General features: G+C 44.1%; 1 protein-coding gene across 1 annotated transcript in view; it reads right to left on the minus strand.

Annotated features, from left to right (window-relative positions):
- The window catches only part of LOC128703824 (dynein axonemal intermediate chain 1-like), a 110,397-nt gene that overhangs the window by 18,780 nt on the left and 64,939 nt on the right, over positions 1 to 26,678 (minus strand). The window contains exon 8 of the mRNA XM_070103778.1: positions 5,014 to 5,200. Within this exon, the coding sequence (XP_069959879.1) occupies positions 5,014 to 5,200 (187 nt within the window). The remainder of the gene's footprint in view (positions 1 to 5,013; positions 5,201 to 26,678) is intronic.

Genomic DNA, 26,678 nt, shown 5'->3' on the forward strand with positions numbered 1-26,678 from the left:
TTGCCCTATACACGAAATCACAGCTTCCCTATCTTCATCAACATTTAACAATTCCTCAAAATATTTCCTCCATCTTCCCAATACGTCTAACTCTCCATTTAATAACTCTCCTCTCCTATTTTTAACTGACAAATCCATTTGTTCTCTCGGCTTCCTTAACTTGTTAATCTCACTCCAAAACTTTTTCTTATTTTCAACAAAATTTGTTGATAACATCTCACCCACTCTCTCATTTGCTCTCTTTTTACATTGCTTCACCACTCTCTTAACCTCTCTCTTTTTCTCCATATACTCTTCCCTCCTTGCATCACTTCTACTTTGTAAAAATTTCTCATATGCTAACTTTTTCTCCCTTACTACTCTCTTTACATCATCATTCCACCAATCGCTCCTCTTCCCTCCTGCACCCACTTTCCTGTAACCACAAACTTCTGCTGAACACTCTAACACTACATTTTTAAACGTACCCCATACCTCTTCGACCCCATTGCCTATGCTCTCATTAGCCCATCTATCCTCCAATAGCTGTTTATATCTTTCCCTAACTGCCTCCTCTTTTAGTTTATAAACCTTCACCTCTCTCTTCCCTGATGCTTCTATTCTCCTTGTATCCCATCTACCTTTTACTCTGTGTAGCTACAACTAGAAAGTGATCTGATATATCTGTGGCCCCTCTATAAACATGTACATCCTGAAGTCTACTCAAGTCTTTTATCTACCAATACATAATCCAACAAACTACTGTCATTTCGCCCTACATCATATCTTGTGTACTTATTTATCCTCTTTTTCTTAAAATATGTATTACCTATAACTAAACCCCTTTCTATACAAAGTTCAATCAAAGGGCTCCCATTATCATTTACACCTGGCACCCCAAACTTACCTACCACACCCTCTCTAAAAGTTTCTCCTACTTTAGCATTCAGATCCCCTACCACAATTACTCTCTCACTTGGTTCAAAGGCTCCTATACATTCACTAAACATCTCCCAAAATCTCTCTCTCTCCTCTGCATTCCTCTCTTCTCCAGGTGCATACACGCTTATTATGACCCACTTTTCGCATCCAACCTTTACTTTAATCCACATAATTCTTGAATTTACACATTCATATTCTCTTTTCTCCTTCCATAACTGATCATTCAACATTACTGCTACCCCTTCCTTTGCTCTAACTCTCTGATACTCCAGATTTAATCCCATTTATTTCCCCCCACCGAAACTCCCCTACCTCCTTCAGCTTTGTTTCCCTTAGGGCCAGGACATCCAACTTCTTTTCATTCATAACATCAGCAATCATCTGTTTCTTGTTATCTGCACTACATCCACGCACATTCAAGCATCCCAATTTTATAAAGTTTTTCTTCTTCTCTTTTTTAGTAAATGTCTACAGGAGAAGGGGTTACTAGCCCATTGCTCCCGGCATTTTAGTCGCCTCATACGACACGCATGGCTTACGGAGGAAAGATTCTTTTCCACTTCCCCATGGACAATAGAAGAAATAAGGAAGAACAAGAGCTATGTAGAAAAAGGAGAAAAACCTAGATGTATGTATATATATATGCATGTGCATGTCTGTGAAGTGTGACCAAAGTGTAAATTGGAGTAGCAAGATATCCCTGTTATCTAGCGTGTTTATGAGACAGAAAAAGACACCAGCAATCCTACCATCATGCAAAACAGTTACAGGTTTCTGTTTCACAGTCATCTGGCAGGACGGTAGTACTTCCCTGGGTGGTTGCTGTCAACCAATTTGCTCATATCACTAGTAATTCCCTCGTCAAGGTCATTGATATATATTATAAACCATGTTGACTGTTGTTATACGAGTGGAAAATGTTAATTACTAACATATACACACAACAAATATAGGGTGCGCAGTAGAGGGCAGAGTCGTGTTGCCTGGGGAGAGACCGGCGACGAGCTACGATCTCACTCCATTGTATAGCGGTGTTGCCTGTGTAGAGACCGGCGAGGAGCTACGATCTCACTCCCTTGTATAGCGGTGTTGCCTGTGGAGAGACCGGCGAGGAGCCACGATCTCACTCCTTTGTATAGCGGTGTTGCCTGGGGAGAGACCGGCGAGGAGCCACGATCACACTCCATTGTATAGCGGTGTTGCCTGTGTAGAGACCGGCGAGGAGCTACGATCTCACTCCCTTGTATAGCGGTGTTGCCTGTGTGGAGACCGGCGAGGAGCCACGATCTCACTCCCTTGTATAGCGGTGTTGCCTGTGGAGAGACCGGCGAGGAGCCACGATCTCACTCCTTTGTATAGCGGTGTTGCCTGGGGAGAGACCGGCGAGGAGCCACGATCTCACTCCCTTGTATAGCGGTGTTGCCTGTGGAGAGGCCGGCGAGGAGCCACGATCTCACTCCCTTGTATAGCGGTGTTGCCTGTGGAGAGACCGGCGAGGAGCCACGATCTCGCTCACTTAGAGGCGTTAGTTTGCGCAAAGAAATTTCGGTGTTGCACATTTGCGAGAGCGCATCAACACATGTAACATAATCACTCCTAATACTATTCGCTGCGTTCTTGTTGCCTGGATATCTTATCAGCGTTCATGCAACAATAATAAGTAAGTAAGTAAGTTTATTCAGGTATACACAAATACAGTTACATAGACTTATCATACATACCAGCATATGTGTAGAGAACCTAGGATAACCCAAAAAAGTCAGACAGAGTGACTTATTTCCAATGGTGAGCATATTGAGTACGTTGTATTGTCGTTTTTTTTTCATTTTCTCCTATGGTTTTAGACTTTTGGAACAGCAGAAAATGGCTTAGAAATACCTGTAAGCAAAAGATGTTAGTTAATAATGCGCAATAAAGAATTACGTAGTAACTTTTCAGCCTTTGATAGTATCGGGGAAAAGGGGAACCTACTAACTTCCATCATAACACTGCTACCAAGGTTGCTCTTTCAGGCATAGAAAATGACTTCCGGCACTTTATATGCCTAATCAGGCCCTGATCCACCGTGAGGCCTGGTCACGGACCAGGCCTCTTGGGCGTTGACCCCTGAGAGCCCCTCCAGGTAAACGCTGTTGTTTCGCCTCTCAAGTCATGTTAATTGGAAATGTTTAAGGTGCAACCTTCCCTTTAAAGACCAATTGTTTTATTTCAAATGGATCTTTAATAAGATCTACAACTCTCAACTCCTTGGATCAAAGATCTCAAGACTCTGATGTGGAAGAAAATAACTCCGATGGGGATGTTACTACCCAAAGTTTTCAGCCACGACCAAGTGAATCTGAGCATTTTTCTGACACCGTTAATGTTCTAAGTAGACCTCAAGCTAAGGTGAAAAATACTCTTCCTCTAGTTTTCCTTGATTTTAAATTTCTTGAACTTCCTAAGAGGGACTTTCTTTAGCCTCTAGTGGAAAAAAGTCATATACCACAAAAAGGTTGCCTTAAAATATTGCTATCCGGACGCTTTTCTCCAAAAATCTATTTAAAGTCCCACTGTAGATAACCTACGCAGTTATGCTCTAGTTATACCTAGGCAGTGCCATGAGACAGTGATCAAAACAGTGCATGTCTTCCCTATATCTGGTTATTTCTCAAAAAGAAAAACCTGGTTAAAGATTCAAGTTTTTATTTTGGGCAAGGAATGTCAAGCGACATAACTAATTATTACAGGTCCTGTAAGCAATGTCAGCTTTCTTCTTTAAGAGATGCTAGAAGAGTACCCATGGTAAAGATGCCGATATTCGCGGTTCCATTCGAGAGAGTAGCAGTCGACATAGTAGGCCTTCTGACTCCACCCTCTTCTGGGGGGACAAATACATTTTAACGTTAGCAGACTATACTACTAGTTTCCAAGAAACAGTAACTCTTAAATCCATCTCTGCTTCAGAGGTAGCAGAAGCCCTCTTATCAATATTTTTATGAGTGGGTATACCAGGAGCAGTCCTCTCTGATCAAGGTACTGAGTTTGCCTTGAAGCTGTTAGCCCAACTTTACGAACTTGTGGGTATTAAACCATTATTTACAATTCCTTATCACCCGAGTTGCAGACTGGCACAGGACTTTAGAGGTCTGAATGCTGTATCCAAATGGGATGCAAAAGGAGTGCCAATTATAGAAGATTTACACAAGTTCTCAAACTGTGATTATTTTCGGAAACAGACATCACACAGGCCTATCACCACGTCTTACTCCATCCAGACTCAAAACAATATACAGACTTCCCGACACCTATAGGTTTAATGCAATACCGGACCATGCCTTTCAGGTTAGTTACGGCGAGTGCCACGTATGTACGCTTGATCAGGAAAGTTGTAGGTGAGTTTCCTAACGTTTTAGTCTTTTGGTAGCATCTATGTGGGAGAAGCATCTTTATACACGGCCTGTTGTATTAGAACATAAGAAAGAAGGAACACTGCAGCAGGCCATGATCTCGAAGACTATTACATAGTCTTCGAGATCATGGCCTCACTGCGAAACCCAAGAAATTTTTTCTTGGTTATAGTAAGATTCAGTACTTAATGTTTATTATCTCCAACAATTCCTTATCTCCTCGCTAGAAAACATTGATGCCTTGCGAAATTTCAAGTTAACTACATCTAAAAAGATCCTGAGAAGCGTCTTAGGATCTGTAAACTTCTATAGAAAATTTGTTCCTCGTCTAATTTATTTACACACTGGAAGAATGTCTTAAAATTTCAGTGACTAGTTTGCATTTTTAGAGTCCAGATACAGTATGCGTGCTTGTCTCAGTTTCCTCCTTTTATTTAGTTCTACGAATGTTTTCTATGTAATGTTCATAAGCTTTGATGTTCGTGTATGTGTTTCCTGAGTCATAAAAAATTGATTACTGAAAAAGTACTCTCACAATGGCGTAAAGTTAAACAAAGAATGGAAACCCCTTGTATATTTCCTCTTTAGCAGATAAAGATGGTTTCTGATTGTCCTGAAATTTGCAGAAATTCATTGCAATTTGTGTTCCTTCTGTGTGGGATTTATTGTTCTAAATACGTGTGATGAAACACAACTATAGTACCATGAAATCGGGCGCGGGCAGCCGCAGAGTGGCGTCGGTTGAAGGTAGGTAGACCATCCGAGGAGAAGTCAAGGACACCAGAGGGCAGGAGAGCCGACGTTGTCACTTGCCACTGCGTCACTCGACCATCCAATGATACAGAGAACAGACTCAGTCCAGCCTCCACATCTGTCTCTACCCACCGCACCTGCCACAAAAAATCAACATCTTACTGTATATGGGACACAAATTACAGGAAGCAACCCACATGGAGATACAGTCTGATTTTAACCCTTAATAGTTGCAATACACACACACACACACACACACACACACACACACACACACACACACACACACACACAGCTGAGTCTCGACCCTTGCAACCACAAATACTTAAGTACACAGAAGTATAGAAGGTAAAGGACTCGGCCGAATAAGGAGAGTAGTAGAAGAGCAAGAAATGAATATCCATAGGGAAGGAGGAAGGCCCAACGACAATATGAAAATGACATTTGCAGCGAAAGCTAAGTCTGACCCGAATCTGTTGTACAGAAGACTTTTGACACAGTTCCACACAAAAGATTAGTGCAAAAGCTGGAGGACCAGTCAGGTATAACAGGGAAGGCACTGCAATAGATCAGAGAATACCTGACAGGAATGCAGCAGCAAATCATGGTACGTGACGAAGTGTCAGAGTGGGCGCCTGTGATGAGCAGGGGTTCCACAGGGGTCAGTCCTAAGACCAATGCTGTTCCTGGTATACGTGAATGACATGACGGACGGTATAGACTCAGTAGTGTCCCTGCTTGCAGACGATGTGAAGTTAATGAGAATTCAGTCGGAGGAGGATAAGGCAGGAATACAGAGGGATCTGGAGAGGTGTTGCAAGCCTGGTCCAGCAACTGGCTTCTGGAGTTCAACCCCACCATGTGCAAAGCTATGAAAATCGGGGAAGGGCAAAGAAGACCGCACACAAAGTCCAGTGTAGGGAGTGAAAGACTACAAACCACACTCAAGGAAAGGGATCTTGGAGCGTGTACAATACCGAGCACATCTCTTGAGACAGCCATCAACCAAATAACTGCTGCAGCACATGGGCAACTAGGGAATCTAAGAATATCATTCCGACATCTCAGTAAGGAGTCGTTCCGGACCCTGTACGCCGTGTAAGTCAGGCCCATATTGGAATATGCAGCTCCAATTTGGAGCCCTCGCCTGGTCATGCACATCTGGAAATTAGAGAAAGTGCAAAGGTTTGCAACGAGACTAGTCCCGGAGCTAAGGGGCATGTCTTGCGAGGAGAGGTTAAGAGAACTCGACCTGGCGACACTGGAAGACAGGAGAGATAGTGGGAGATACAATAACGAGATATAAAATACTAAGAGGAATCGACAAGGTGGACAGACAGGATGTTCCAGAGATGGGACACAGCAACAAGGGGACACCTTGATTTTTGCGAAATTATTGCATACACAAAATTTCACTTGCCTTATTTGGTAAGAAGTGCTTTGTTACTTAAGCCAAAATCGCAAGTTTTACTTATATATATATATTATATATTATATAATATATATATATATATATATATATATATATATATATATATATATATATATATATATATATATATATATATATATATAAACTGAGGATTAGCTCTGTGTGAAGTGAACAAAGTATGCATCCCTCTATCCACTGGACCACCATCCTTAAACACCAGGTGCTCAGCAGTACTTAGCGTGGTATCTTGGTGCTAGGATATTCGTGGTTATGTAGCCTCAGAGACTAATTTCAACCTCATCCTGTTTGGTGTACCAGCCTTCACTAGTATATATATCAATGAAATCACGAATCATTAACAGAACTGTGGCATGGCCATGACTTGAACTTGCATTCACATGCCCAGCCCTGTGTGGACTGAACAAAGTATGCATCCATGAAATTAGGTCTGAGTCTCCATAACCAACATGCTCAGTACTATTGAGTGCCTGGTGTTTAAGGATGGTGCTCCAGGGTTTGGCATGGGAATGCAGGATAGAGTCCTAGCCAAGCCGCAGTTCTGGTAATGATTCAAAATCACTTGTTTCATGATTTCATTGTGCAACATTGCACAGCTCCTGATGACGCACTCAGAAGTGTGAAAGTACTTGAGCTGAAGATTTACACCACCCGTGATTTGTCTTGCGCGCGCGCGCGCGCACACACACACACACACACACACACACACACACACACACACACACACACACACACACACACACACACACTCGTGGAGGAGTCATGCAGTTTGAGCTCGTGTTTTGGTGGTAATTTCTGACTGTGCCATAAAGAATAGAGTGTGGGATATAGGCGTGTGCACGCATAAGAGTGCATATAATCACTTAAGCCCCGAAAAAAAGAAATATAAGTGATCACAGAAAAGAAAACAAAGGAAATAGTGACTAAGTGTTTAGTGGGGGCCGTTGGAAGGGTGAACGGTTGTCAGGCCTAAATAGTGTTGCCATAATAACGCAGTGGGGTATTTTGAAGAATAAGTGCGACTCAAGACCAGGGAGATAAGAGAGATGTATAGATGTCAGTAAATACAGTGAGTGAAAATATTAGATGAGCTAGAGACCACAGTGCCTACAGGAAGTTAGTGGAAAAATTACCGAGATGCATCAAGCATTTTCATACTGGGACCCAGGACGACGACAACATTACTCCACTACCAGCCGCAAGTAATATTCACCTAGTTTGAGTTGCATGGGGTCAGCACCAGTCTTTAGCTGGAAATTGGGGGTCACTCTCCTCGAGCTATCAGAATTAGAATAAGCAGCATTTACTGGCATTTAATAGAATTTATTGAGGTTTAGGAGAGTTAAGCAGTTAATGATAGTCTAGTATGAGAGGTAGCCTAGCGAAGCCTAGCATACAGAACTGAACGTAATTTTAGGCACAAGATAGTACAGTGGGAACCAAGAGATTGGGTATATATGCAAAACATATGTAGTACATACGAGGGAAATAAGGACTGCTTACATAAACACACACACACACACACACACACACACACACACACACACATATACACACACACATATATACACACACACATATATACACACACACATATATATACACACACACACACACACACACATACACACACACACACACACACACACACACACACACACACACACACACATACATACACACATGCACATATATACGGGATTTCACACCTTTATGTGAATTTACGTAATTTTAGGCACACAAGACAGTACAGTGGAAACCAAGAGATAGGGTACATATGCAAAATATATGTAGTACATACAAGGGAAATAAGGACTGCTTACATAAAAGCACGCATACACACACACATACACACACACTAGGTGAAAACAGGATCTGCTGTTAGGCACTTGAATAGCTGTAGCACGCACACACACACACACACACACACACACACATATACAGGATTTCACACCTTTATGTGAATTGACCCTCTAACCCTTCCTTCTCTCTCTGTCTCTTTGTCTCTTTTCCTCTCTTCCTCTCTCTATTCATCTCTATTCTTCTCTCACTCTTACTCTGTCTCTTCCCCTCTCTCTTAATCTTTCTCTCCCTTCCTCTCTATTCCTCTCTCTCTTCCTCTCTCTTTTTCTCTCTCTTCCTCTCTCTTCCTCTCTCTTTTCCTCTCTCTTTTTTTTATTTTTACACAGGGTTTGAAGGTTAGGTTAAGGATCCCTAGCTTTATTGACAAGCTATTTACAGGTTAAGGATTCCTAACTTTATTGGCAAGCTAAGAGCTGTTACCTACATCAGCTCATGTGAAAGCATTTTTATTGTTATGAGACATATAAGTAGGGAACAGGATGAAGTTGGAGCCATCTGTGGGCCAGCATTTTCATTTGATCAACTGACTTTATCTCGTTGACATCATTATGCTGTACGAATGTGTTCCATACTCGAGTCATCCTGGGTATATAGGATCTCAGATGGAGTGATGTTCTGGAGAAGGGTACAGCCAGAGTGAAGTTGCTGCTTTCTGCCCGTCTTGTGACATAAAAGCTTGTTTCACGATGTCCTCGAAGTGGATCCAAGTGTAGTACTTTGACAATATTGGCCTTGTACATAACAGTAAGGCCACCCACATCCCTCCTGTGTTGAAGGCTCTGCTGAAATGACAGATCTATCCAGGATGGGTCCAGGCGAGAGATGAGACGTCTTGCTCTGTTCTCTACTCTTCCTCTCTCTTCCTCTCTCTTCCTCTCTCTTCCTCTCTCTCTCTCTCTCTCTCTCTCTCTCTCTCTCTCTCTCTCTCTCTCTCTCTCTCTCTCTCTCTCCTTTCCCTTCTCTCTCTCTTTTCCCTTCTCTCTCCCCTCTCTCCTATTTTTCCCTTCTCTCCTTTCACTCTCCCTTTTCCTTTTCACTCTCCCCCTATCTCTCCTTCTACCTTTCCCCTCTCTCTCTTTCTCTCTCTCTCTTTCTCTCTCTCTTTCCTTTAAAAAAAAATGGTTGGGACTCATAGGAATCAGGGATCAGATGACAAAGGTATTGGTAGGGAGGAATGGATGGAGGAGCAGTGGAGAAGGATGGAGCAAGAATGGGAGAGAAAATTAGGAGAGCTTTCTGAAAAAATGGAGAAAGAGCTCTCTGCGAAAAGGGAAAAGAGGTTGGAGGAGGAGATGAAGAAATGGGAGGCACAAGTCGAAACTGCAGTAGACAGTGTAAGGGTCCTAGAGTTTGAGGTAAACAGGCTGAAGCAAGTCTCAGGGGCAGTGACCAGAGAAGACACAGCATATGAAGCTGAGAGGATGAACAGGAAGGAAGGAGATATGAATTATGCTAAGGTCATATCAGCCTGCAAAGAAGGGTCAGGGAGTAAAAGGAAAGAACCAGCTGGGTGCAGATAGAGAGGGAGATAAGTCGAATGCTGAGGCACAACCATGCTACCAAGAGCCACTGGAAAAATCAAGGGAGAAAATGACCATATACAGACAGGGACCAGAGTCACAGAGGGAGAGGCAGTGGGAGGAGGAAATGGCAAAATCAGTGTTTATCCATGGGCTTCGGGAGAGAGAGGAAAAGACACACACTGAAAGACGGCAGGAAGAAAGAAAGGAGATTGGGAAAATCATCACGGAAATAGGGGGAGAAGACATGGACGAGATTGTAAATTTTCAGAGAATAGGGGGGTACATGAAGGGGAGAAACCGACTGATCAAGCTGATTCTCAGGACAGAAACAGTGAGGAACAGGATCCTCCAAGAGAAACCAAGGTTGAAAAACTCGGAAGAGTACAAGGTGTTCCTAGACAGAGACAGAACACAGAGAGACAACAGCTGAGGGAGAGGACAAAAAAGCGAAAGGAGATAGGAAAGGAAACAAGGATGGAACCAGCAGAGGTCAGTCAGAGCAGAAAATAGAAGCAAGGGCAAGCACACACACAACTATCCTCAGAACCCCACAACCTATCACACCATCCCAACACAAACTACAATCCATACCCACAGTTTCCACCCAACCCCCAATCATAGAATCCCACAGTATGCTACCAGGTCTCCCACCCCCACAGGCCCCCCAAACCACAGTATTGGAAAGGAAACTGAAGGTATGGTACACAAAGGCTGATGGAATAACAAACAAGCGGGAGGAGTGGCACGAAAGAGTCAAAGACATCACCGGACATCATAGTGCTCACAGAAGCCAAGCTTATAGGTATGATAAAAGATGCCATCTTTCCAACGGGATACCAGATCCTGAGGAAAGACAGAAGGAACAGGGGGGGGGTGGAGGAGTGGCACTGCTGATCAAACACCGATGGAATTTTGATGAGCTGGAGAGAGGAGACAGTGGAGAAGAAAGTGATTACATAGCTGGAACGCTTCAATCTGGAGGTCCCAAGGTGGTAATAGCAGTGATGTATAACCCACCACAGAACAGCAGAAGACCAGGGCATGAGTATGACGAGAGCAATAGAGCGATGGTTGACACACTGGCTGCAGTGGCCAGAAGAGCTCATGCATGCAGGGCAAAGCTCCTGATCATGGGAGACTTTAACCACAAGGAGATCGACTGGGAGAACTTGGAGCCACATGGGGGCCAAGAGACATGGAGGGCTAAGATGATGGAGGTGGTACTGGAAAACTTCATGTACCAACATGTAAGGGACACTACAAGAGAGAGAGGAGAGGATGAGCCAGCAAGACTGGACTTCGTATTCACCTTGAGCAGTGCAGATATTGAGGACATCACATATGAAAGACCCCTTGGGGCCAGCGATCATGTGGTTTTGAGCTTCGAATACACAGTAGAGCTACAAGTGGAGAGGGAAGCAGGAAGGCCAGGACAAATGAAACCAAACTACAGGAAAGGGGACTACACGGGAATGAGGAACTTCCTGAATGAGGTTCAGTGGAACAGAGAACTGGCAGGGAAGCCAGTTAATGAGATGATGGAATATGTAGCAACAATGTGCAAGGAGGCTGAAGAGAGATTTGTACCCAAGGGAAACAGGAATAATGAAAAAGCCAGGATGAGCCAATGGTTCACCCAAAGGTGCAAGGAGGCAAAAACCAAGTGTGCTAGGGAATGGAAGAAATATAGAAGGCGAATAAGGAGAGCAGTCGTAGAGCCAGAAACGAATATGCACAGATAAGAAGGGAGGCCCAACGACAATATGAAAACGACATAGCAGCGAAAGCCAAATCTGAACCGAAGCTGTTATACAGCCACATCAGGAGGAAAACAACAGTCAAAGACCAGGTAATCAGGCTAAGGAAGGAAGGAGGAGAGACAACAAGAAATGACCGTGAAGTATGTGAGGAACTCGACAAGAGATTCAAAGAAGTGTTCACAGAGGAGACAGAAATTAAAGTTGCTAGGGATTCTAAAACTAACCCAAAAAGTTTTTTCCAGGTCTATAGAACAAAAGTTAGAGATAAGATAGGTCCCCTTAAAAATAACTATGGGCACCTTACTGACAAAGAATGAAATGTGCTTGATTTTAAATAATTATTTTCTCTCAGTTTTTACACAGGAAGACACTAACAATATTCGAGTAATTAATTTTTACAGTGGGCTAGAAGAAGATAAATTATGTAACATCACAGTCACTAGTGAGATGGTTGTGAAGCAGATAGACAGACTGAAGCAAAATAAGTCGCCGGGTCCTGATGAGGTTTTTTCAAGGGTTCTTAAGGAATGCAAAATGGAACTCTGTGAACCATTAACTAATATTTTTAATTTATCTCTTCAAACAGGTGTAGTGTCTGATATGTGGAAGATGGCTAATGTAACTCCTATTTTTAAAACAGGGGACAAGTCGTTACCGTCAAATTACCGCCCAGTAAGCCTGACCTCAATTGTAGGCAAATTACTAGAGTCAATTATAGCCGAGATTATAAGAAGCCATCTCGATAAGCATAGCTTGATTAATGATACTCAGCATGGATTCACAAGAGGCCGGTCTTGTCTAACTAATTTATTAACTTTCTTCAGTAAAGCTTTTGAGGCTGTTGACCACAATAAAGAATTTGATATTATTTACTTAGATTTTAGTAAGGCTTTTGATAGAGTTCCGCACCATAGACTGTTAAAGAAAGTGGCAGCTCATGGCATTGGGGGAAAAGTGCTCTCGTGGATCGAGTCATGGCTCACTGACAGGAAGCAGTGTGTGTCCATAAATGGGGTTAAATCCGAGTGGGGATCTGTAACAAGTGGCGTTCCACAGGGATCAGTCTTGGGCCCGTTGTTGTTTATAATATATATCAATGATCTTGATGAGGGAATTACTAGTGATATGAGCAAATTCGCCGATGACACAAAGATAGGTAGGATAATTGATTCAAACGTAGATGTTATGGAACTTCAAGAGGATTTAAACAAACTCTATTCTTGGTCAGAAAAGTGGCAGATGCAGTTCAATGTAGATAAATGCAAGGTTCTGAAGCTTGGGAGTGCCCATAACCCTAGTACTTATAAGTTAAATGATGTAGAACTTAGCCATACAGATTGCGAAAAGGACTTGGGGGTTATGGTGAGCAGCAACCTTAAACCAAGACAGCAATGCCTAAGCGTACGTAATAAGGCAAATAGATTACTGGGATTTATATCAAGAAGTGTAAGCAACAGAAGTCCAGAGGTCATACTGCAGCTTTATACATCATTAGTAAGGCCTCACCTAGATTATGCAGCTCAGTTCTGGTCTCCGTATTACAAAATGGACATAAATTCGTTAGAAAACATTCAGCGTAGGATGACTAAATTAATACATAGCATTAGAAATCTTCCTTATGAAGAAAGATTGAAGACTCTTAAGTTACATTCACTTGTTAGACGAAGAATGAGGGAAGACCTGATCGAAGTGTTAAAGTTGAAGATAGGTATTAATAAAGGGGATATTAATAAGGTCTTGAGGATGTCTCTCCATGAGAGAACCCGCAGTAATGGATTTAAATTAGATAAGTTTAGATTTAGAAAGGACATAGGAAAGTATTGGTTTGGAAATAGGGTAGTTGATGAGTGGAACAGTCTACCTAGTTGGGTTATTGAGGCTGGGACTTTGGGTAGTTTCAAATCTAGGTTGGATAAGTATATGAGTGGGAGGGGTTGGATTTGAGTGGGACTTTCACATCAGAGCTTATTTCTTGGGTGGCATTGAAAATTGGCTTGGGCAAATGTTTTGTTAGTGGGATGAATTGTAAAGGACCTGCCTAGTATGGGCCAGCAGGCCTCCTGCAGTGTTCCTCCTTTCTTATGTTCTTATGTTCAGAGGGACGAAGAGGTGTGGCACATCACCAGGTGCTGGACACGGTACACACAACCGAGGAAGAAGTGAAGAGGCTTCTGAGTGAGCTAAATACCTCAAAGGCAATGGGGCCAGATAACATCTCTCCATGGGTCCTGAGAGAGGGAGCAGAGGCGCTATGTGTACCCTTAACAACAATATTCAATACATCTATCGAAACAGGGAGATTGCCTGAGGCATGGAAGACAGCAAATGTAGTCCCAATCTTTAAAAAAGGAGACAGACATGAAGCAGTAAACTACAGACTAGTGTCACTGACATGTATAGTATGCAAAGTCATGGAGAAGATTGTCAGGAGAAGAGTGGTGGAACACCTAGAAAGGAATGATCTTATCAACAGCACCCAACATGGTTTCAGGGACGGGAAATCCTGTGTCACAAACCTACTGGAGTTCTATGACAAGGTAACACCAGTAAGACAAGAGAAATAGGGGTGGGTGGATTGCATTTTCTTGGACTGTAAGAAGGCGTTTGACACAGTACCACACAAGAGATTAGTACAAAAACTGGAGGACCAAGCAGGGATAACAGGGAAGGGACTACAATGGATCAGGGAATACTTGTCAGGAAGACAGCAGCGAGTAATGGTAAGTGGCGAGGTGTCAGAGTGGGCACCTGTGACCAGCGGGGTCCCACAGGGGTCAGTCCTAGGACCAGTGCTGTTTCTGGTATTTGGGAACGACACGACAGAAGGAATAAACTCTGAGGTGTCGCTGTTTGCAGATGACGTGAAGTTGATGAGAAGAATTCATTCGATCGAAGACCAGCCAGAACTACAAAGGGATCTGGACAGGCTGCAGACCTGGTCCAGCAATTGGCTCCTGGAGTTCAATCCCACCAAGTGCAAAGTCATGAAGATTGGGGAAGGGCAAAGAAGACTGCAGACGGAGTACAGTCTAGGGGGCCAGAGACTACAAACCTCACTCAAGGAAAAAGATCTTGGGGTGAGTATAATACCAGGCACATCTCCTGAAGCGCACATCAACCAAATAGCTGCTGCAGCACATGGGCGCCTTGCAAACCTCAGAACAGCATTCCGACATCTTAATAAGGAGTCGTTCAGGACCCTGTACACCGTGTACGTTAGGCCCATTTTGGAGTATGCGGCACCAGTTTGGAACCCACACCTAGCCAAGCATGTAAAGAAACTAGAGAATGTGCAAAGGTTTGCCACAAGACTAGTCCCAGAGCTAAGAGGTATGTCCTACGAGGAGAGGTTAAGGGAAATCAACCTGACGACACTGGAGGACAGGAGAGATAGGGGGGACATGATAACGACTTACAAAATACTGAGAGGAATTGACAAGGTGGACAAAGACAGGATGTTCCAGAGACTGGACACAGCAACAAGGGGACACAGTTGGAAGCTGAAGACACAGATGCATCACAGGGATGTTAGGAAGTATTTCTTCAGCCACAGAGTAGTCAGGAAGTGGAATAGTTTGGGAAGAGATATAGTGGAGGCAGGATCCATACATAGCTTTAAGCAGAGGTACGATAAAGCTCATGGTTCAAGGAGAGTGACCTAGTGGCGACCAGTGAAGAGGCGGGGCCAGGAGATTGGACTCGACCCCTGCAACCTCAACTAGGTGAGTACAACTAGGTGACTACACACACACACACACACACACACACACACACACACACACACACACACACACACATACACACACACACACACACACACAGTATAACACCAGGCACATCTCCTGAAGCGCACATCAACCAAATAACTGCTGCAGCATATGGGCGCCTAGCAAACCTCAGAACAGCATTCCGACATCTTAATAAGGAATCGTTCAGGACCCTGTACACCGTGTACGTTAGGCCCATATTGGAGTATGCGGCACCAGTTTGGAACCCACACCTAGCCAAGCATGTAAAGTAACTAGAGAATGTGCAAAGGTTTGCAACAAGACTAGTCCCAGAGCTAAGAGGTATGTCCTACGAGGAGAGGTTAAGGGAAATCGACCTGACGACACTGGAGGACAGGAGAGAGAGAGGGGACATGATAACGAGATACAAAATACTGAGAAGAATTGACAAGGTGGACAAAGACAGGATGTTCCAGAGATGGGACACAGCAACAAGGGGACACAGTTGGAAGTTGAAGACACAGATGAATCACAGGATGTTAGGAAGTATTTCTTCAGTCACAGAGTAGTCAGGAACTGGAATAGTTTGGGAAGCGATGTAGTGGAGGCAGGATCCATACATAGCTTTAAGCGGAGGTATGATAAAGCTCACGGTTCAGGGAGAGTGACCTAGTAGAGACCAGTGAAGAGGCGGGGCCAGGAGCTAGGACTCGACCCCTGCAACCTCAACTAGGTGAGTACACACACTCCCTATATTGTGCAGTCACCTAATTGTGGTTGCAAGGGTAGAGACTAAGCTCCTGGCCCCGCCTCTTCACTGATAGCTACTAGGTCCTCTCTCTTGCTGCTTCTTGAGCTTTGTCATACCTCGTCTTAAAGCTATGTATGGTTCCTGCCTCCACTACATCACTTGCTAGGCTATTCCACTTCCTGACGACTATGGAGAAATACTTCCTAACATCCTTGTGACTCGTCTGAGTCTTCAGCTTCCAATTGTGACCCCTTGTTTCTGTGTTCCCTCTCTGGAACATCCTGTCTCTGTCCACCTTATTTATTCCACCTATTCCACGCAGTATCTTGCATGTCGATATCATGTCTCCCCTGATCCTTCTGTCCTCCAGTGTCGTCAGTCCGATTTCCCTCAACCTTTCATCGTAGGACATTCCCCTGAGCTCTGGAACTAGCCTTGTTGCAAACCTTTGTACTTTCTCTAACTTCTTGACGTGCTTGACAAGGTGTGGGTTCCAAACTGGTGCTGCATACTCCAGTATGGGCCTGACGTACACAGTGTACAGTGTCTTGAACGATTCCTTACTAAGGTATCGGAACGCTATTCTCAAGTTTGCCAGGCGCCCATGTGCTGCAGCTTGATGTGTGCCTCCGGAGACGTGCTCGGTGTTATGGTCACCCCAAAATCTTTCTCCTTGAGTGAGGTTTGCAGTCTTTGTCCAACTAGCCTATACTCTGTCTGTGGTCTTCTTTGCCCTTCCCCAATCTTCATGACTTTGCATTTGACAGGGTTGAATTCGAGTAGCCATTTTCTGGACCACATGTCCAGTCTGTCCAGGTCTCTTTGTAATCCTGCCTGATCCTCATCTGATTTAATCATTTTCATCGACTTCACATCGTCTGCGAACAGGGACACTTCAGAGTCTATCCCTTCCATCATGTCATTCACAAATATAAAAAATAGCACTTGTCCTAGAACTGACCCCTGTGGGACCCCGCTCGTCACAGGCGCCCACTGTGATACCTCTTCATGAGTCATGACTCGTTGTTGCCTCCCTGTCAGATATTCTTTGATCCATTGCAGTGCCTTCCCTTTTATACGTGCCTGATCCTCCAGCTTCTGCACTAATCTCTTGTGAGGAACTGTGTCGAAGGCCTTCCTGCAGTCCAGGGAAATGGAATCCGCCCACTCCTCTCTCTCGTTTCTTCTGTTACCTTATCATAAAACTCCAGAAGGTTTGTGACACAGGTTGGTTGTCATTTATGATCTTGTTCCATTGCAGGTGCTCCACCACTCTCCTGATAATCTTCTCCATGACTTTGCATACTATCAGAGACGCTGGTCTGTAGTTTAGTGTCTCGTTTCTGTCTCCTTTCTTAAAAATGGGGACTACATTTGCCTTCTTCCATATCTCAGGTAGTTGCTCAGTTTGAAGGGATGTATTGAAGATTGTGGTTAGGGGCACGCACAGCATCTCTGCTCTTTCTCTAAGGACCCACGGGGAGATGTCCGGTCCCATTGCCTTTGAGGTATCAAGGTCACTTAGCAGCTTCTGCACTTCCTCCTCAGTTGTTCGTATGTCATCCAACACTTGTTGGTATATTTCCTGTTGATGTTCCCATCTGTGTTGTCTTCCCAGAGCCCTTTCTGTCTCTACTGTAAATACTTCCTTAAATCTCCTGTTTAGCTCCTCACATTCCTCCTGATCGTTTCTTGTGAGTTCCCTACCTTCTGTTCTCAGCCTGATCACCTGGTCTTTGACTGTTGTCTTCCTCCTGATTTGGCTATACAACAGTTTCAGGTCAGACTTGACTTTCGATGCTATGTTATTTTCATACTGTAGCTGGGCCTCCCCCCTTAACTGTGCATACTCGTTCCTGGCTTTGCGACTAATCTCCCTATTTTCATGTCTTTTATGTCTTCTGTATTTTTTCCATTATCTATTGCGCTTAGTTTTTGCCTCCTTACACCGTCGGGTAAACCAGAGGCTCGTTCTCGTCTTCCCATTATTTCTGTTGACCTTGGGAATAAACCTTTCCTCTGCCATTGATCCAGCCAATAGCACTCTCCTTGGCGCTCCTCTTGGGTCCAGTGCTATCGATCTGATCCTAGAAAAAAAAAAATCTCAGACCCCCGGACTACGGAAGGCAGGATGAAAGACACTGATACACATGATGCCTTCTACCTACTCACCAGGTGCCTGTCAATCCCAAAACTTACCTACTTCCTGAGATGCTCCCCAGCCTTCAGCAGTCCAAAACTCTAAGAATGTGACTCTCTCCTTAAGACCATGCTAGAGAGTGTATTGAATCTTTCCCTTGAAGATGGGCAATGGTCGCAAGCCTCGCTTCCGGTCAGGCTTGGTAGGCAATCTGGGAATATACAGATCCTCCCAGATTGCCCTACTAGCTTTCCTATCTTCTTCCATAGCATCAAGTGAGTTTAGACAAATGCTTTCTAACCACATCAGTGACTCAGCAGGAATACAGGGCCCTAACTATGCCCGTGCCATCACTGAATAGGAGACTCTTACTGCTCCGACACAAAACCCTAGTGCAGCACTGGCTTACAGTCAAACTGGGATGGCCCCATCGCTAAAAAGGAGATTGCCCGTCTCCTAGATGTGAGCGCACCTCACTCTGGAGAGTTACCTGGAGAGAGTTCCGGGGGGTCAACGCCCCCGCGGCCCGGTCTGTGACCAGGCCTCATGGTGGAACAGGGCCTGATCAACCAGGCTGTTACTGCTGGCTGCATGCAATCCAATGTACTAACCACAGCCCGGCTGGTCAGGTACCGACTTTAGGTGCCTGTCCAGTGCCTGCTTGAAGACAGCCAGGAGTCTATTGGTAATCCCCCTTGTGTATGCTGGGAGGCAGTTGAACAGTCTCGGGCCCCTGACACTTACTGTGTTGTCTCTTAGCGTGCTAGAACATCCCTGCTTTTCATTGGGGGGATGTTGCATCGTCTGCCGAGTCTTTTGCTTTCGGAGGGAGTGATTTTTCGTGTGCAAGTTCGGTAAGTCCCTCTAGGATTTTCCAGGTGTATATAATCATGTATCTCTCCCGCCTGTGTTCCAGGGAGTACAGGTTCAGGAACTTTAAGTGCTCCCAGTAATTGAGGTGTTTTATCTCTGTTATGCATGCCGTGAAGGTTCTCTGTACATTTTCTAGGTCAGCAATTTCACCTGCCTTGAAAGGTGCTGTTAGTGTGCAGCAACATTCCAGCCTAGATAGAACAAGCGACCTGAAGAGTGTCATCATGGGCTTGGCATCCCTAGTTTTGAAGGTTCTTATTATCCATCCTGTCATTTTTCTAGCAGGTGCGATTGATACAATATTATGGTCCTTGAAAGTGAGATCCTCCGACATGATCACTCCCAGGTCTTTGACGTTAGTTTTTCGCTCTATTGTGTGGCTGGAATTTGTTTTATACTCTGAATATACGTGTATTTGCAGCGATGCACTTGCCGACCAATATGGTCTACATGGTCTCATCTGTTCCGAAACCAAGGGCTGGCATGCAAGACACAATAAGGTCAACGATATCATCCAGCTACAGCTGGATGCCCAGCCAAGAGGGAGCCACGATCACTAGCAGCCAACAATACCCACAACTCAGCAAACTGCTCCAATGGGATCACCATCTATCCTTGGAAGAATGGAAAGCTCTTAGCATGGGACTATATCTATGTGTCCACACTAGCGGACACCTATATCCATCACAGTGTCGAGCGACAGAGAGGAGCTGCTGACCACAGGGAGGAGTACAAGATTGGCAAGTACCGGGACATAAGCCAAAAATATCAATTTGTCCCAGTGGGATCAGAGACCTTGGGATCATGGTGAAAACATGCCATACGTTTCCTTAAAGAACTGGGTTCCAGACTCATCGACACCACCAGGGACCCAAGGGCAGCCACTTTCATGTTCCAGCACCTCAGCATGGCCCTCCAGAGGGGAAATGCATGCTGCATACTGGGCTCGCGTCCAGCTTCGGAGGAGCTGGAGGAGATTCAGAACCTTTGATATATTGTACCAATGTATTCATGCTTGTGTTTTTTATCAATGTATTCTGTCTATTAATAAAGTTCATACGTAGCTTAAAAATATAGGGGATGGTAGGAGAAGAAAATATTTAAACAGCTCCGGGGAGAACCTTGAGTTTTCCCTGATGTATGTTTATTGTTTTCTCTGAGGATGAGGGTCCCCAGTCTAGTTCTAGAGGTGATACCTTCCTGTACATATATATATATATATATATATATATATATATATATATATATATATATATATATATATACACACACACACACACACACACACACACACACACGCTTGCCGGCGTGGAGGGAGGGAGCCAGTTTATGGTGCTCCATTCATTTTGTGTGTAAACCAAGAACCAACATGGTTTACATGAGCCAGTTTCGGTAGACATCATCGTGAGTATCCACCGAAGATTACAGAGTTGTGACAATCCTCTGCATCAGACCGTTGCTTCTGTATCAGTTAAAGTGAAGTGTGCATGTTGGGATTTGGGGAGTAGCGGTGGTGAGGGGATCCTGCCAGGGGTGATGTGGAGGAGGATTTGTTTACCTCTGTGTCCAGCTGGGGTCGGGGGTTGGGGGAGGAAGTGGTCGCTCACGACATCATCATCGGATACTGAACAGAAGAACACCTCGGTTAATAGTGAGAGAATGGTGATTAGTGTGCCAAATGGCAAGGGTTTTTCCTAAATGGAATAATAAATGTATAACAGCAAAAGTTAGTGATGTGCATCTTTAGTGAACACACAGGGCCACTCCCTCTGCCTCCCATCGCTGATCCCCTCCCGTCATCCAAGCCTAGGCCCACTGCCTTCCTGACCAAGGTTGTTGCCGTTTAGTGTCCCACCAATTACAAGTTCTGCCGCTCGCTACTCCCCCACCCTCATCCTCCATGCATCCATGCGGTCCTTCACCTGTCACCTCACAACTGGTGCCCTCCCACCCCCACAATATCAGCAATGTCACAAGTAGTCGCAGGTTCCCAGGAATCTTCACGACAGAGCCAAAGCTGTCATTCACGAGGCATCTGCCGGGTGTGCTACAGGGAATGTGCACTCAATCCCTCAACTGGCAACATCCGTGCACACAATGGATGTCTAGGCTCCAGGAGAGCTCCAAATGAGAACAACCAACAGCCCCTCCCAGCAGACAGTGCTGACAGCTACCGTGACTTCACCTCTACAGAGGACCTCAAATCTGCAATCAAATTAACATCCACCAGGACTCTGGCACACATCCCCAAAGCAGCTCGCCCTCAAGCTGCTAGCAAATTCACTGACCTTCTGAAGAAAGTCAACGATGCTCCTTCAAATAACAGATCCTGGCAAAACCTGCTGCTTTTTGACAATGCCTGTTTGGCTGTCCCACCAAGGAGGGACAAGTCACTAGCAACACATGTTATTAGGGCAATAAATGCATTCCCAAGGGATGACAACCTCGTCCGTTTCCCCCCTTGGGCGACAAACACCCACTGGGCAAATGCCAACAACAAGACACCCGACGCCTCAAAAATAAGAGCCCAAATTAGCAAAAAAATAGAAGAGGGTAATACTATTGGAGCTCTGAGGCTTATAACCAGTGAGGATACCATCGCTCCCAAGGACGTCAGCACGGCGCAAGCTCTGAAGGACAAACATCTACCTAGGGTTCCTAGTACCAACACTGACCTCCCTGACATTGCAGCAGGCGAAGAACATCTAACTTTACAGGATGCTGATGTGTATAAAGCTGCTATGTCATTTCCACAGGGCTCAGCAGGAGGTTTCACCAGTTTAAGGCCTCAACACTTAAAACAAATACTCAGTCCAGTACTTGGTGTTGTTTCAGAGAGGCTGCTGTCTGAACTCACCAAATTTTCCAACCTGTGCCTGGCTGGCAGTGTCCCAGAGGCCATCAGACCCCTTTGGTGCCTCATTTTGTGCCCTCCGGAAAAAGGATGGCAGAATCAGGCCTATTGCAGTGGGCAACACCCTTCGGCACTTAGTCGCCAAGGCTGCAGTAAGAAGGGTGAGTCGAGAGGCTGCTGCAATGTTGAAACCACCTCAGCTCGGTTTTGGCGTTCAACAGGGCTGTGAAGCAACGGCCCACACAGCACGAGTGTACATCAACAATATGTCGGATGAAAAAGCCTTGGTCAAATTGGACTTTGCCAACGCTTTCAACTCAGTCAGAAGGGATGCTGCTCTCCAAGCAGTTTATAGAAACTTCCCTTCCCTTTATCCCTTCATAGAATTATGTTATAGTGTGACTTCCAAACTATTGTTTGGGGACAATGAAACTGACTCATGTGAGGATGTGCAACAGGGGAATCTCGCCCCATTTCTATTCTGTTTGTTCATCAAGGAAGTCACAGAAGCACTCTCCAGTGAGGTCAATATCTGGTTCCTGGATGACGGTACCCTAGCTGGCACAACAGAATCTCTCCTAGAGGACATCAGTAAAATTAAAAACATGGGAGAGAGCCTGAGCCTATCTTTAAACCTCACCAAATGTGAAATAGTTTCTACCAATCGACAGATGATCCAGAATATTAGCGCCGTTTTACCAGGAGCACGAGCCATTGATCCAGCCAACAGCACTCTCCTTGGTGCTCCTCTTGGGTCCAATGCCATTGATCTGATCCTAGAAAAAAAAGTCTTAGACCTCCAGACGATGGAAAGCAGGATGAAAGACATTGACGCACATGATGCCTTATACTTACTCACCAGGTGCCTGTCAATCCCAAAACTTACCTCCTGAGATGCTAACCAGCCTTCAGCACTCCAAAACTCAAGGGGCCCTTAGAGATTACTCAGCGCGACTGACAGAAATATTCGAAAAAAATCACAAATTTAGTTAATCATATAGAAAAATAGTTAATAATAATATCTTTATTTTTCTACAAGTACATGTACAGGATATACAGTCCTAGCTGACAACAATGACATACTACTATATAGAAAGTCCCTTGTTATGCTCCGTATTTCGGGCAAATTAGGTCAGTGTCCCAGGATGCGACCCACACCAGTCGACTAACACCCAGGTACCCATTTTACTGATGGTAACATAGACAACAGGTGGAAAGAAACACGTCCAATGTTTCTACTCTGGCTGGGAATCGAACCCAGGCCCTCGCCGTGTGAAGCGAGAGCGTTAACCACCAGGCCACTAGAGCACTGGTACAAGAATCATTGTTCTACGACATTCCTACAAGGAATTAGTCATTTAAAACACCTAGGGTGACCTCACCACCCGCGGGAGGTCTGCTCACATGTCCTCAATTTTCATGTTTTTCTCCTATTTTCTTTGGTGTATTTATTGTATTATTCTTTCTAAGATAATAATTGACGATTTGGCATCGTAATAAAGTGGGTGGGAGTTATACGTAGACTTACAGCCAATCAGGAACCTTCTTGGAACATATTGCTGACGTCATTGAAAATTCCAGTCTCGGGATGGCCGGGGAATATGCTTCAATATAAACGCTATAATCGCTTCTAGGGCTTATTTATCTATCACAATTGATCTAATATGACATAATAAACAATATAAATAACAAAGAAATATGGTAAATTCTCCAGAATGAATAATATATGGCATATTCCTAGAGCGTTCCTTCGGGAATATAAGATTCCAATAGATAGGGATGGCTTCCATTCTCCTTCTTTCACCTCCATGGTCCTCATATTAAAGAAAACGGACATGGGTAACTATGATATACACTCGTAATATAGTATAAACCTGAGAAAAATGCTATTTTCTCGAAAAACAAAAAAATTCGGTTGTCCGGCTGTTTCACGGATTATCTCGGAAGTAAGTTATTCACATATATATTGCCATACTGTCGTTAATAATAGCAGGAATGCAATGAAATTCGCAAACAAAATAAAGGAAAGATTGTTTTACAAACTGCAGATTATTATTTTGAGATATAATTTGTTTTTTATTTTTATGAGGGCAAAAGTCAGATATTTGGCTGAATGTCAAAACCATACAAACTTTATTTTTTTTTAAGAATGAAGACGGGATAAATTACAGTAAAGTTAACCCGGATAATTACAGTTTAGCATTGTTTTATGCGTAGATAATGTCAAAACAGCTTCTCCAAGTCCCACCTCGACAGTACCGTGCAATAACTTGCAATATGTATGAAAAATAAGTAAATAATTTTTTTCTCAGTTGTTTTTTGAGCTGTCTTATTGAAACTTGGTCACATTAAAATAGAAAGGTGCTTCTTTATGTACAAAAAAATGAACGAAAAAGAAGAAAAAATAAAGAAGTTCAGGTGCTAAAGATTATGGGCCCCTCAAGGAATATGACTCTCCTTAAGACCATGCTAGAGAGTGCATTGAATCTTTCTCTTGAAGATGGACAGTGGTTGCAAGCCTCACTTACGGTCAGGCTTGGGGGGCTGGGAGTATGCAGATCCTTCCAGATTGCTCTACCAGCTTTCCTATCCTCTTCCATAGCATCAAACGAGCTGATAAGACAAATTCTTCCTAACAACCTCAGTGACTCAGCAGGAATGCAGAACCCTAGCTATGCCAGTGCCATCACCGAATAGGAGACGCTTGCTGCTCCAGCACCAAACCCTAGTGCAGCAATGGCTCACAAACAGTCAAGTTGGGATGTCTTGATCGCTGAAAAGGTGCTTGCCAACATGCTCATGTCTGCAACATCAGATAGGGAGACTGCCTGTCTCCAGGCTGTGAGCGCATCTCACTCCAGGGATTTCCTCCAGTTTCCATATTTGCAATGGGAACACGACTCGACCCTAAGACCCTCCATATTGCAGTGGCTCTGCGCCTTGCTTCCCCAATTCATACAGAATATATGTGTATTTGCAGCGAAGCGCAAGCAGACCAATATGGTCTACATGGTCTTAACTGTTCCAAAACCAAGGGCTGGCATACAAGACACAATGAGGTCAACGACATCATGAAGAGAACCCTTGCTACAGCTGGATACCCAGCCAAGAGGGAGCCCCGATCACTAGCAGCCAACAATACCCACAACCCAGCAAACTGCCCCGACGGGATCATCTATCCTCAGAAGAATGGCAAGCTTTTAGCATGGGACTATACCTGTGTGTCCACACTGGCTGACACCTATATCCATCACAGTGTCGGGCGACAGGGAGGAGCTGCTGACCACAGGGAGGAGTACAAGATTGGCAAGTACAGGGACCTAAGCCAACAGTATCAATTTGTCCCAGTGGGATCAGAGACCTTAGGATCATGGGGAAAAAATGCCACTCGTTTCCTTCAAGAATTGGGTTCCAGACTCATCGACACCACCAGGGACCCAAGGGCAGTCACTTTCATGTTCCAGCACCTCAGCATGGCCATCAAGAGGGGAAATGCTTGATGCATACTTGGCTCACATCTGGCTTCGGAGGAACTGGAGGAAATTCATGATCTTTAATACATTGTACAATTGTATTCATGTTTGTGTTCTCTGTAAATGCATTCTGTTTATTAATAAATGTTCACGTAGAATATAAAATATAAGGGGTGGTAGGAGAAGAAAATATTCAAACAGCTCCGGGGAGAACCTTGAGTTTTTCCTGAGGTACGTTTATTGTCTTCTCTGAGGATGAGGGTCCCCAGTCCAGCTATAGAGGTGGTGCTTTGGTAGTAGGTTGGTAGACAGGAACCACCCAGAGACATACTACCATCCTGCCATGTGAGTGTGAAACAGAAATCTGTAATTGTTTTACGTGATGGCAGGATTGCTGGTGTCTTTTTTTTGTATCACAAACATGCGAGATTATAAGTGTGTCTTGCTACTTCTACTTACACTTAGGTCACACTACACATGCATGTGCAGACATATATATACACACCCCACCAGGTTTTCTTCTATTTTCTTACTAGCTCTTGTTCTTGTTTATTTCCTCTTATCTCCATGGGGAACTGGAACAATTTTTCCTCGGTATGCCATGTGTGTCGTAAGAGGCGACTAAAATCCCGGGAGGAAGGGGTTACTAACCCCTTCTCCTGCATATATTACTAAATTTAAAAAGAGAAACTTTCGTTTTCTTTTTGGGCCACCCTGCCTTGATGGGATATGGCCAGTTTGTTGAAAGAAGATATATATATATATATATATATATATATATATATATATTGTGCAATAATCGTGAACAAGCTAGATCTATCATTTACCTCCACAGGGGAGTTGAATGATAGTTCTAGGCCTTTCGTGTTGCAATCAATACATCATCAGGAGCTTGCAATGCTGCAGAAAAGAGGAAGAATTCAGAGGAAATTTGTTCAGGGGGAACGTATTTTGCTCCAGTGAAGTAAGGTGGCAGGATATGGTAATTGACCCAAGTACACCAGTGCCCAGTACCAGAACAACTGAATATTAAAGCATTAGAAGACAGTCAGCCTACTATAGAAAGGACTTAATGAACATAACATTAGTGACATAACAGTAATCAAAAATTCTGTTAGACTTCGATATGATGTAAAAGACTTTATATTCTGAATATAGATCAATCCGGCAACTGTCTTAGGAATTTCAGTTCAATTATAA

This window comes from Cherax quadricarinatus, chromosome 87 (assembly GCF_038502225.1).
Source record: "Cherax quadricarinatus isolate ZL_2023a chromosome 87, ASM3850222v1, whole genome shotgun sequence".
Taxonomy (NCBI): Eukaryota; Metazoa; Arthropoda; class Malacostraca; order Decapoda; family Parastacidae; genus Cherax; species Cherax quadricarinatus.